At 38.1% G+C, this 14,495-nt stretch overlaps 1 protein-coding gene across 4 annotated transcripts in view; it reads right to left on the reverse strand.

Annotated features, from left to right (window-relative positions):
- The window catches only part of TSGA10 (testis specific 10), a 139,099-nt gene that overhangs the window by 72,054 nt on the left and 52,550 nt on the right, over window positions 1–14,495 (reverse strand). For all 4 annotated transcript variants that reach the window (XM_023552546.2, XM_023552547.2, XM_064268448.1 and 1 more), the window contains one exon: window positions 1,659–1,774. In XM_023552546.2, the coding sequence (XP_023408314.1) occupies window positions 1,659–1,774 (116 nt within the window). The remainder of the gene's footprint in view (window positions 1–1,658; window positions 1,775–14,495) is intronic.

A 14,495-nucleotide genomic window follows, 5' to 3' on the forward strand; every position in this document is an offset into this window, starting at 1 on the left:
ACAAGCACGGCCTCCCCTTCCCCGTGCCATTCTGGGAAGGGCGTCTGAGAACCACTGGTCTACAGCAGTGGTTCTAGGGTATCAGAATCACCTGGGGAACTTGGCAAAGACACAAAAGCCCTGGCCCTGTTTTACTCCAACCAGGCTGGCTCCAGCAAGCTGCATGAGCTCTCCAGGCGATCTGGGCACACACCAAGGTCTGAGAACCACTGGCCCAGAGCTCTCCAGGAGGATCTCTGTTAGCCCAAGCCGCTGGGTCAGCCCCCGCTGATTGATGGCTTCTGAGGGCTAACCAGGGCAGTGCTAAAGGAGGTGACACCACCTGCCGTATGTCAGGAGCATGATCTACATAACACCTGAGAATACATCACGTCCCTTTTCCAGGCAGTACTGCCTTTAGGGCAGCCCCCATGTTTGGGTATCCTGATGTCTTAGTTTATCCCCATTAGCCGTATCTTCTAGCTTAAAAAAGAAATCCAGAAGCTCACATCTCACGTAAGCTACTGCCCCATTTTTCTGTTACCCTTAATAGCCAAACTTCTTGAGAGACTTTTCTGCTCTTTCCTGTCTCTACTTGCTCACTGCCCACTCATTCCTCATCCTACTCTATATTCCACCTCCACACTCCATTCAGACGTTTTTGCCAGTGTTAACAAAAACCTCCAGTTTGCCAAATCAAAGATTTTTTTTTTTATCCTCATGTTATTTCCCTTCTGAAACATATCTGACAACTGAGCAAACCCTCCTCTTTAAAAGTCTGCTTTCTTGGCTTCCATGATAACACTCGCTTCTGGGTTTTCTTCATACTTTTAAAGCTGCTTCTTCTACTCAGTCCTGGACCCTCTTCTCCTCATTCTCTGTATTCCTCCTAGGTGATTTTATGGTTTCTAAGTATCATTTATATGCTGATGTGTCCCAAAAGTATATCTTCAGCTTAGATTTCTCTTCTGAGATCCAAACATATGTATCCATTGCTTACCATCTTCACTTAGGTTTAAAATATTCAAATATGAGTTCTCGCTCCCTAGTCTCCTTTTATATTTCTCTTTCCGTATTTCCTATCTCGGTAAATAACACCACCACCCACCTAGTTGTTCATGCCATTTATGGCAAATGTTAAAAATATTTCCTCAGTTTTTAACAGGCTTTTTTATAGCCCTGACCAAAATACAGCATTCTGGTTACAAGAAGATTAAGTTATGATCATATTTTCATAGAGATCATTTTTATCTGGTAAGAAACAAATATGAGACTTCATAAAAATAACTTACTCTATAAAACCAACTAATATCATAGATATAGCCAATATATGTACATATTTCACTAAAATTAACATATATCTATTATGTTTCATTAAAAGAGCTACTGACAATCCAAAATATACAAAAAAATTGTAAATTTAAAAGTGATCATCAAAATTTACAAAGTTTGCTGCTTCACTTAGTTATTTCTTCACTGGACAATTTGAAGTGATATCTAAGCATTTATGGTCCTAAATCTAAGTAAAATGTTTCACTATTGAAGATACCAAAGAAGATGCTTGATTCAAAAACTTTAATTTTAGGGCCTATTTCTAAGTTTATCTATGTCACAACTGAAGAGAAGAAAACATTTTTCAACCATATTAAAATAAATATGTATCAGGAAAACAAACTCACCAATTTTTTCATCCAAACACATAATCTTCTCCTGAGTAAGTTGTAGCTCATATTTTTTCTTAGCAAGGTGCCGCTGAGTATCAGAGAGATCTTTTTCTGTGTTTTCATATAAAAGTCTGCAAACATTTTAATAATAAAACTAATTCTGGAATTTTTATGTTTTGCTGATTTTTCAGTGTATTTAAATCTAAAAAAAAACTTGCAAGCACAGTAATAAACATTTTTTTCTTTGTAATGTTTTCATTATAAAACCACATTATAGGAAGTTTGGAAAATATAGGGGGGAAAAAGGGTCCTCAATTCACCACCCCAACATAACCTACTGTTAGCATTTTGGCATCAACTATTCAGTATTTTTTTTTCTTCTGCATATTTTTATCATACTATAAATTTAAAATAGAATCCTTCTGATTTTTTTCACTTAACACTTAGTCTTTAATATTTCTCAGTCTTATCATACAGACCTCCAAACTATTATTTTGTGGCTGAAAAATATTCTACCAGTAAATACAGCTATTTACTTTTAAGTAAATATAACCATTTATTTAACTACTCTGATATTAATACATGCTTAGGTTCATTCCAGTTTCTCATTATTATAAATAAAGCAGTAATGGATGGCATTTCATTCATTCCAAAAACATTTCTGAAGTGTCTGGTATGTGCCAGGCACTAGGTGGCATGGGCCCTGCTCTCCTGGAGTTCAGAGTCAATAAGCAAGTAAACAAACTTCAATTTCTGGCAATATGGAAGACCAGATATCCTGAAACGGGGTTATGCGTGAGAGCAGGTGGGGAAAAGGGATCATAAATGGGCACAAGAAAACTTCTGGGAGTGACAGATGTGTTAATAATATTGATTGGGAGGGTAATTTCATGGGTGTATACACGTGACAAAGTTTATATGTTGTACATTTTAAATCTGTGTAGTTTACTGTATGTCAATTATACCTTAATAAAATTTTAAAAAAGAAGAAGGCGGCAGCTAACAGGTATGGTGTATAGAGGTAGAAATACCAATGTCTACATAATATAATCCGAGAAGCCGGACTATATGAAGAAGAACAGGGCATCAGGATTGGAGGAAGACTCATTAACAACCTGCATTATGCAGATGACACAACCTTGCTTGCTGAAAGTGAAGAGGAATTAAAACCCTTAAACTAAAGATCAAAGACCACAGCCTTCAGTATGGATTGCACCTCACCATAAAGAAAACAAAAATCGTCACAGCTGGACCAATGAGCAACATCACAATAAGCAGAGAAAACACTGAGGTTGTCAAGGGTTTCATTTTACTTGGATCCACAATCAACACCCATGGAAGCAGCAGTCAAGGAATTAAAAGACGCATCACATTGGGCAAATATGCTGCAAAGGACCTCTTTAAAGTGTTGAAAAGCAAAGATGTCACCTTGAAGACTAAGGTGTGTCTGGCCCAAGCCATGGTATTTTCAATCACATCATATGCATGTGAAAGCTAGACAATGAATAAGGGAGTCCAATGAATTTGCCGCCTTTGAATTGTGATGTTGGAGTAGGATATTGAATATACCGTGGACTGCCAAAAGAATGAACAAATCTGTCTTGGAAGAAGCACCACCAGAATGCTCCTTAGAAGCAAGGATGGTGAGACTGTATCTTACATACTTTGGACATGTTGTCAGGAGGGATCAGTCCCTGGAGAAGGACATCATGCTTGGTAAAGTACAGGGTCAGCAGAAAAGAGGAAGACCCTCAACGAGATGGATTGACACAGTGGCTTCAACAATGGGCTCAAGCATAACAACAATTGTAAGGATGGTGCAGGACCAGGCAATGTTTTGTTCTGTGGTACAAAGGGGGTCGCTATGAGTCGGAACCAACTCGACGGCACCTAACAACAACAACATAATATAAATCCGTAATAACAGACATAAAAATAGAGAAACTGGATTACTGGAAGAAATAATATCAATTTTCTAGAATTAGAAAAAATGTATGAAAATACTCACATTGATAGAGTCCACAGAGTGCCAAAATAACAAATAATGAAAAACCCACACCTAGACACACAAAAGTGAATTCTAAGATGACTAAAAACAGGGGATTATTGTTTCACTTAAGACTATTCAATTCAGCACTTTTAATGAGAACAAACTAGAAAAACTGGGGAGGGGAGATTGGCAGCAGATAGTCAAGTAAGCAGTGAAGAATTGTCTGGCAAAGAGTTGAGAGGAGGAAGCAACCCTGAGAGGTGAGTCTGGAATTTGGGTGTTATTTTTCTCCTTAAGGAATCTGCCGATTCAGGCAGAAGTAGATAAGAGGCTGGACAGCTAAGTAGCAATTCTGACAGTCTTAAGAAGCTAAAGGACAAAATCTGAAGTCCAATTGTACCATAACGGGGTGGAACCTTTGGTAACCATCCCCTCTTGCCCCCACCCGATACACACATACACTTGGTTGGGACACTGAATAGCTAAACTGAAAGACTTAAGCCCAGTGCTGAATTATCTCACCAATTCTTAAAATTGTATTAAAGTGGCCCTGTTTTGATAGTGCCTCTAGTCATTCCACAGAAAAAATTTATATCCTCTGTGAAGGAAAATAACTTCTTGGCATCAAGTGATTTCTATAATTTTTCATACTCAATATTCCATACTCAACCAAAAACAACCAGGTACATACAAGATACCACCTAATTGAAAAATAAGAGAAACAGCAGATAACAAAAGCAGACCCATGGGGAGCACTTAATGAAAACAGCACCATATAAAATAAAGACAATGGCGTTATCAGACACAGAACTTAAAAATAACTATACTATGTCTAAGAAGATAAAAGAGAATACTGACAATTTCTCAAGAGACCTCAACTGTTTAAAAAATCAAATGTAAATTCAAGAAATGTGAAAACCAAAATTAATTCAACTGATGGATTCAACAGTAGACTGGACATAGCTGAAGAGGAAATTAGTGAACAAGAAGAAAGGTCAGGAAAAAAATCCAGAATAATGTATAGAGCAGGAAAAGGATAAAAACGCAAAAGAGAAGGTTAAAAGACAGTGGCTATATAGCAAGAAGGTCTAAATATATTGATTCCCTTTTCCAAAGGGAAAGGGGCAGGTGTAATACTTGAAGAGAAAGCAGCTGTGAGTTTTCCAAAACTGCTGAAAAATATCCACAAACAAATTGAAAAAGCCTTACAAACCCAAGAAAAGCAAATAAAAACAAAATTACACCTAGAAACATACAGTAAATAAAAAGTAAAGATAGACTATATTAAAAGTAGTCATAAAAAAAAAAGACAAATCATAATCAGGAGAGCAGATATAGACTAATAGGAGTAGTAGCTGTGAGTGCGCTGACATTGGGCACTCTGAGTTTCCTAAAAGCTACGAGGGGTGCCACACTGCTTCCTTGGGCCATGGGAGCAAGGCAGCAAGGAGGTAGTGTGGTACTACTATAAAAGCTGATCCAGCTTTTGGTCAGAGATCTGTTCTGGATCACAAAGACAAACATTCTGTACACCATGCAGGGTTGTGCCAGGATCTTGACCAATAACCCCACATTCAGCATGCATCTGGTAAAACTGCCTAAAGAATGGCACAGTAAATCCAACAATAACATTTGAAAATGTAGTGAAATTCTACTGTAATCCAACTAAAGAATGTCCCCCAAAGCCCTGACAGCCTATTTTCTTAGGCTTTTTTCTTCCTGTTAAACAGTACTATATGAAATTTGCATGCTAAAACAAGAAGCAAAATTATAATAATTGTAACAATTCATATGATACAGAATAAGTCCTGAAAAAATAAGCTGAGGGTTGTGGTAAAACCTTCCAGTGTACATGTGGCTGGACTTATGCTGTTAAACTGTATTACAGACAAACACTTTCCAAAGTACACATGATATCCCCACAGAATGCAAGGATCCACTTAATAAGAAAGATGAAACTGGAAAACTCCATGTGTAGTACCAAAACCCACTGCCATCGAGTCGATTCTGAATCATAGTGACCCTATAGGACAGAGTAGAACTGTCCCATAGGGTTTCCAAGGAGCAGCTGGGGTATTCGAACTGCCTACATTTTGGTTATTAACCACAGCACCACCAGGGCTCCCCATGTGTCTTAGTCATCTAGTGCTGCTGTAACAGAAATATCACAAGTGGATGGCTTTACCAAACAGCAGTTTTTTCTCTCTCAGTCTAAAAGGCTAGAAGTCCAAATACAGGGTGTCACCTCCAGCGGAATGCTTTCTCTGGCAGCTCTAGAGGAAGGTCCTTGTCATCAATCTTCCCCTGGACTAGGAACTTCTCAGCACAGGGACCCTGGGTTCAAAGGACGCGCTCACTCCCAGCTCTTGTTTCTTGGTGGTGTGAAGTCCCTACGTCTCTCTGCTCGCTTCTCTTTTTTATATCTCAAAAGAGATTGGCTCAAGACACAATCCAGTCTTGTACATCGAGTCTTGCCTCATTAACGTAACTGCTGCTAATCCCATTTCATCAACATCATAAAGACAGAATTCACAACACATAGGAAAATCACATGAGATAACAAAATGGTGCACAATCACACAACACTGGGAATCAGGGCCTAGCCAAACTGACATATATTTTGGGGGGACAAAATTCATTCCATGACACTAACTTTTTACTTACATATAGCTCTGCTCAATCGTTTAATTGTATAGGAAATCCTAATTTTGTGGGCCTAGAGATGTTTAATGCACAGAGAAACTTAAACTTTTTTTTTTTTTTAAATCTACCTCTGGGAAGTATTCTGAAAACACTACAGCTTTTCCACAAGTACTGATTCATGTGACATAGAGAACCAAACAGAAGAACATCCGTGGCTAAAATACACATTTAGAAAAGAGTCTTTCTGAACAGTATAGAAACATGAATAATGAGTATTGGTTTTGAAATCGTGGGATGTTTTTTCTCTACCGGCAATGAAACTCACAGAGCAACAGTATATTACTTTTGGCTGATCTGGCCTGGAACACTATGGCGCCTCAGTTCGAGTATACAGAAAACCAGACATGCGCTATACAGAGCTCAGTCCTCAAGTTCTAATAATTGGAATTCACACATACCATAAAATTTATAATTTTTTCATTGATCAGTTGCTACAAGGAAGACCAGAGACAACAATGTCTTAAGTATACTGAATGTAGTTGGATTCTGTAGTTCCTTAATAGGTTCTTTGTGATTCTTTGCTTTTTGTACATGTAAATAGGAAACCTATGGTAAATATCAGTGTATTATAAAACGTAAGATGTTGATCTATTTTTAAAAAGCAGACAATTGACTTCTCAAAAAAAAAAAAAAAGAAAATCAGAGAATATCATCAAAGTGCTCAAATAATTCCCAGCGTTAGAATTCTATACCTAGCAAAAATATCCTTCAATACTAGCAAGGTGGCTATGGATATGGTAAGAAATGCTCAGATTCTGATACATTTTGAAGACAGAAACAACTGGATTGGATGTGGGTTATGAATAAAAGAGAAATAAAAATCATTTCAAAGTTTTGGAACAAGCAATTTAAAAAATGGGGTTTCCATTACTGAAATAGAAAAGACCAAAAGCGAGCATATTGGTGGAGTGGGGGCAGCGGTGAACAGCAGAAATTCAGGTTTAGAAACGTTAAGCGTGAGGTGTCTATTAGAAATTCTAGCGGGGATGGCAAGAAAGTGGTTGGATATTTGAGAATGAAATTCAGAGGAGAGGTCCAGGCTAGAGATATAAATTTTAGAGTCCAGAGTAAATACATGAGACTGGGTGAGATCGCTGAGGGAAAAATGACTAGAGACAGAAAAAAGGTCCAAGGACTAAGCTCAGGGCCACTCCAACATTTGGAGGCCATGGAGATGAGAAGGAGCTAGCAGGTGGAACAGCCAAAGAGACAAAAAAGTGAGTGTAGTGGCTCAAAAAGACAAATGAAAAAGGAACAGAGAGAGAACAATTGATCAACTGTGTCAAATGCTGTTGACAGGTCAAATAGAATGGAGACTGAGAATTGTCCACTGAATTGAGCAACATGACAAAAATATTACCTCAAAAAAATTCTGATGGAATAGTGGGGAGAAAGCCTGACTAGAGTAGGTTTAAGAGCAAGCAAAAGTTGAGGAATTGGTACCCTAAGTTCAGACAATTCTTTCAACAAATTTCCTGTAAAGAGAGAAACACAGTGATAGGTGAAGAGGTAATTAAGAAGTGGAGCTTAGAAAAAAAAAAAAAATTTTTTTAACATGAGAGAAATTAGATGAGAATAATCTAGAAGAGAGAAAAATACTAAAATGTACACAGGAGAGAAGAACAATGTTCATGAGGAAGCGATAGGAAAGGAGCTTAAATGCACAAGTAAAAGGGTTGGCATTGGCTTGGAGAATGAACAATCCAGTAAAAGCAGAGAAACTAGAGCACACGGACATACATACAAGTAGGTGAATAAACATGAATTAGGAGCTCATGGAGTTTATTATTGCTTCAATATTCTCAATGAAATCGCTTCAGGTAAAAATGGGAGAAGAGGTGATGGATGCTTCAGGGAAGGGAGAATAAGGTAAGTCCAGTCAGTATGAATATTTTTCCACCCAGCCACTTCCAACATGAATAGGTAGAGCACTTGGTTTAATTAGAACGTGGCGTAAACAGGCAAGTACGGCAAAGTGAGAGAGTTAAGAGAGTTGAAGCTTTATGCCAAGTGGTTTCAACAACTGACTATAGCATTTATACTAGGTAAGGTGCGGAGTAGAGGAGACCTGGTGACACAGCAATTAAGTGCTCAGCTGCTAACCGAAAGGTTGGAGGTTCAAACACACCAGCCACTCCATGGGAAAAAGATGTGACAGTCTGCTTCTGTAAAGATTACAGCCTTGGAAACTCTATGGGCAAGTTCAACTCTGTCCTATAGGGTCACCATGAGTCAGAATTGACTCCGTAGCAATGGGTTTGGTTTTGGTTTAAGGACTGGAGTGAAAAATTAAAGGAGTGATGAATTCTACCAAACATAAAAAAGAAATGATACCAATTCTCTATGATCTCTTCCAGAAGATAGAAGCAGAGAAAACACTTCCCAACTCATTTAATGAGGTCATCACTACCCTAATAACAAAACTAAACAAAGACATTACTAAACCTGCTGCTGTATAGGAACATTATAATTAACAGCAGGAAACTAGATGCTTTTCCTCTAAGACTGGGAACAAAACAAGGATATCTCCTGACAAAACTCCTATTCAACATCATACTGGAAGTCCTAGCTAATGCAATAAGACATGAAAAGGAAACGAGGTATACAGACTGGGAAAGGAGAAATAAAACTGTCTTGATCACAGATAATATAATTGTCTATGTAGAAAATCTCAAAGAATCAACACAAACAGAAAAAAATTTCTTGAAATTAGTAAGTGATTACAGTAAGGTCAACATACAAAAGTCCATTGCTTTCCCCTATACCAGCAAAAAACAATTAGAATTTGAAATTAAAAACACAACACCATTTGCATTTGCACCCCCCCCCCCATAAAAAAGAATACTAGGTATAAATATAACAAAATATGTATAAGATCTGTGTAGGGAAAACTACAAAACTGATAAAGGAAAAAAAAAAAACTAAACAAATTGGGGGATATTCCACATTCATGGATAGGAAGACTCAGTATTATTAACATGTCAATTCTCTCCAACTTGATCTATAGATTCAATAAAATCTCAATCAAAATCCCAGCAAATTATTTTATGGATATTGACAAACTGATTCTGAAGTTTATATGGAAAGGCAGAAGGCCCAGGATAGCCAACACAATACTTAGAAGAACAATCAGAGGACTGATATTACCCAGCTTTAAGACTTCCAGTAAAGCTACAGTGATCAAGACAGTGTGTACTGGCAAAAGAACAGACAAACAGAACAGAATACAGAGCCCAAAAATAGACCCACACAAATATAGTCAACTGACCTTTGACAAAGGAGCAAAGACAACTCAATGGAGAAAGAACAGTTTTTTCAACAAATCATGCTGGAGTAACTGGACATCCACATGTAAACAATATGAATGCAGACACAAACCCTATACCTTCCTTAATATTAACTCAAAATGGATCACAAATCTAAATGTTAAACACAAAACTATACAACTTCTAGAAGATAACATAGGAGAAAAGCTAGATGACCCTGGGATTGGTGATAGGTTTTTGGTTACAACACCAAAAAACACAATCCATAAAAGAAAAATTGATGAGCTGGACTTCATTAAAACTAAAAACTTTTGCAAAAGACACCAAGACACCATTAAGAGAATTAAAAGACAAAGCATAGACTGGGATAAAATATTTGCAAAATACACATCTGACTAGAATCCAAGATATAAATAGAACTTTTAAAACTAAACAATAAGAAAACAAACACCACCACTAATAAATGGGCTCAAGATCTGAACAGATACCTCACGAAATTAGCTGGTAAATAAGCATATGAGAAGATGCTCAACATCACACATTATTAGGGAACTACAAGTTGCAACAAGATACCACTACACACATATTAAAATGGCTAAATTCTAAAACACTGACAACACCAAATGCTAGTGAGAATGTGGAGAACTATTCATTGCTGGTGGTAATACGAAATGATATATTGACTTTGGAAGGCAGTCTGGCAGTTTCTTACAAAGCTAAACATAAGCTTACTATATGATCCCACAATTGCACTTCTAGATATTTACCCAGAGTTGAAAATGTAAGTCCACGCAAAAATCTGCACACAAATGTTTACAGCAACTTTACTTATGATTGCCAAACACTGGAAGCAACCAACGCACCCTTCAATTTGTGAATGGATAAACAAACTTAGATACATCCAAACAATGAAATATTACTCAGTGAACAAAAACAAACAATCAAGCTACAAAAAGGCATGGGAGAATGGCAACCAATGTCACAAAACAATTTGTGTACAAATCATTGAATGAGAAACTAATTTGCTCTATAAATTGTCACCTAAAGCACAATTTAGTCCAAAAAAAAAAAAAAATGCATGAGAGAAACTTAAATGCGTATTGCTAAGGGAAAGAAGTCAGTCTGAAAAAGCCACCTACTGTGTGATTCCATTCTGGAAAAGGCAAAGCTATAGACAGTAGAGGGATCAGTGGTTGGGGAAGGGGGTGAACAGGTAAAGCACAGGAAGTTTTACGGGCAGTGAAACTCTTCTGCATGATACAGTACTGGTGGGCACATGACACGGTGCATTTGTCAAAATCCATAGAACTGCACAACACAAAGAGTGAACCCTAATGTAAACTATCGACTCTAGTAAACAATAAAATATCAATATTGGTTCATCAATTGTAACAAATGCAAGATGTAAATAATAGAAGAAATTGTGTGCAGGGGAAGAAAGAGTATATAGGAACTCTCTTTAATGTTTGCACAATTTTTCCCTAAGCCTCAAACTGCTCGTCTTAGGTTTTTAGTGCTGCTGTAACAGAAAGACCACAAGTGAGGGGTTTAATGGACATTTATTTTCTCACAATTCAGCAGGCTCGCTGTCCGGATTTAGGGCACTGGCTGTGGGGAGAGGTCCTTTCCTGTTTATGTCAGCGTCTAGGAGCCAGTGATCCATGGCGTGCCTGGACCTGTAGACGCGTGTGCCTCTGCTTTCTTCAGATCGTGTTTGTCTTCCCCCGTGTCTGCTTCCTTGTCTCTGTGCCTAATCTGCTCTTTTTAGATCTCAAAATTGGTTATGTTTAAGACATACCTTACGCTGATAATTATCTTATTAGTATAACTAAGAAAACCATATTCCCGATTGGAATTACATCCCCAGGTATAGGGGTTAGGATTCCAACACATGTTTTTGGGGAACAAAATCCAATCCATCACACTGTTTTAAAAAATAAAGTATACTAAAAAGCAGAAAACAAACAAAAACTATGAGGGTAAGCAATAGTAAAATGGTATAGAATTAATCAACTGAAGGTCTCAATGGAAACAAAGTGTTACTAGATCTGGGGTGCTAGAAACTGTCAGACAATGACAGGTATGAGAATGAGATTAAGGAGGGGTTGCAGATATTTTAATGACAAGGTTTACGGACAAGATGAGTAACAGGAAAAACTGTGTACAGGGGAAAGAAGGGGTATACAGGAACTCTGTAATTTTTGCACAATTTTTCCATAAACCTGAAACTGCTTGTCTTAGTTTCTTAGTGCTGCTGTAACAGAAGTACCACAGTGAGTGTTTTTATTGAACAGAAAGTCACAAAACAAACAAATAAAAATTATGACGGTTAAGAAGTCAGGATACTGGAAGGCTCATCTACATGGATGTGGAAACGATCAAGACTCTTTACGGGAATGGTATTAGAGAGAATAACAGTGAATCAAGAAATTTACTCTTCAAAAGTGAAAGCTGTCAAAGGAGTACTATAGGTTTAGTCTGATCATATGAGATTCAAAATTAGGTGTTTACAAGAAGGAAGAGGAGCCCTGGTGGCACAGTGGTTAAGAACTCAGGGCTAACCAAAAGGTCAGCAGTTCAAATCCACCAGCCACTCCTTGGAAACCTTATAGGGCAGTTCTACTCTGTCACATAGGGTCACCACAGGTTGGAATACACTTGATGGCAATGAATTTGGTTTTTTGGCTTAAGAAGAGAGAGAAAAGAGTCTAGAAGCAGCCATGGAGGACAAAGAAGGTATCATCTCACTCCAGATCCATGACGCTTGGGAGAGAAAAAAGCCACTCCTTGAGGGTGACTGAAGGGAAAAACCAAAGCAAATCCCCTGCCATTGAATCCACTCCAGCTCACAGCGGCCCCGTAGGGAAAGCAGCGCCTTTAGAAGGGAGCCAGGTCACAACTAGAAGAGGTAATTTCACACAGGAGGTTAAAAATACAGAACTTCCAGTTCCAGTCAAGAAGGAGTACACACTTCTCTCCATTCCTATCACTAACCATAGCTCAAAACTCTGAACGTTACATATATAACAAACATACAAAGTCTATAGAGAGTGGAGAGAAGAAGGAAGACTTGCTGGGACTTTGGGATCCTAAGAACGACATGGTAGTGAGCTCCCTGGGTTTTTGTTTTGCCTCGTATATTCTGGACTGGATGCTGGAGAAGCTGGCAACACAGAAACACCAGTGGGTTCAGGCAAAAAAACACACACACCCTGCCCTGCAAAGCCTGCTCTCTCTAGCCAAGGACCAGGTAAGGGTCAGTGTAGCAAGACAAAACATTTAGCGAATGACTGTCCAACTCCAAGCAAGCACCATGGGAAAATTTGTGGCTCAGCCCATTCTTGTTAGCAAAGGTCAAGTGGGGGAGCCTAGAAATCCACCCTCTCCTGGATGTAAGGAGGGCCCCTGCAGTCCCCCACCATGGTTGTATCTAAGAAGGTCACATGAAGAACCTGGACTCCCATCACTACCTGGCAGGAATGAGGCGACACTCCTAATCCCACCGGTGTGGTGTCAGAGGAATCTTAATTAAGCAAAAGATTTAAATAAGATCTAGAGTCTAAAAACGTAGAAGTCCGGGATAAAACAAAAACTCATTCATCATACCCCAAACCAGGAAATTCTCAATTTGAACGAGAAAAGAAATCAACAGGTGCCAATACCAAGATGAACTGGATGTCGGAATCATCTGACAAGGGTTTTAAAAGTCATACAAGTTCTTCAGGGAGCAATCACAAACACGCTTGAGACAAAAGAAAAAGTCCACAGCTAACATCAGGCTTAATGGTAAAAGACTGGATGCTTTCTTCTAAGATCAGGAGCAAGAAAGGATATCTGCTCTTGCCACTTCTATTCAACAGAATACTGGAGGTACTAGCTGGGGCAATTGGGCAAGAAAAGGAAATAAAAAGCATCCAAATTGGAAAGAAAGAAGTAAAACTACCTCTATTCACAGATGACATGATCCGTGGAATCTGCTAAAAACCTTTGACATAAAAGAGTTCAAAAAGGTTGCAAGATGTAAAACCAATATACAAAAAGCAAATATATTTCTATACACTTGCAATGTGTAAAGAATCTGAAAATAAAACAATTCCATTAACAAGAGCATCAAAAACAAAATACTTAGGAACTAATATAACAAAAGAAGTATAAAAAATACACTCTGAAAACTACAAAATATCATTAAAAGGAATTAAAGGTGGTTTGACAAAGTGGAAAGACATCCTGATCCTGAGTTCGTGAATCAGAAGTCTAATACTGTTAAGATGGCAATATTTCCCGAACTGACCTACAGCTTCAACACAATCCCCATCAGAATCCCAGCTGACTTCTTGTAGAAATTGACGGGCTGATTCTAAAATTCACATGGAATTGCAGAGACGCACAATAGCCAAAACAATCTTGAAAAGGAACAAAATGGGAGATTCACACTTCCTAATTTCAAAACTCAGCACAAAGCAATGGTAATCAAGACACTGTGGTACTGGAATAAGGACAGACATATAGACCAATGGACTAGAAATGAGAATCTAGAGATAAAACCATATCCCTATGGTCAACGGATTTTCAACAAGGGTGCCAAGAGGATTCAAAGGGGAAAAAATAGTCTTTTCAACAAATCGTGCTGAAACAACTCAATAGCCACATGCAAAATAACAAAGTTGGATACCTATTATAAACAAAAATTAATTCAAAATGCATCATAGATCCAAATGGAAGAGCTAAACCATAAAGCCCTTACAAGAAAGCATAGGGGTGACTCTTTATGTACTCAGATATGGCGGAGGATTCTTAAATGCGACACAAAAGCACCAGTAACAGAAGACAAAACAGATAAACTAGACTTCCTCCGATTTAAAAACTTTTGTGCTTTAAGGGACAACAACAAGA

This window comes from Loxodonta africana, chromosome 15, assembly GCF_030014295.1.
Source record: "Loxodonta africana isolate mLoxAfr1 chromosome 15, mLoxAfr1.hap2, whole genome shotgun sequence".
In the NCBI taxonomy this organism is placed as follows: domain Eukaryota; kingdom Metazoa; phylum Chordata; class Mammalia; order Proboscidea; family Elephantidae; genus Loxodonta; species Loxodonta africana.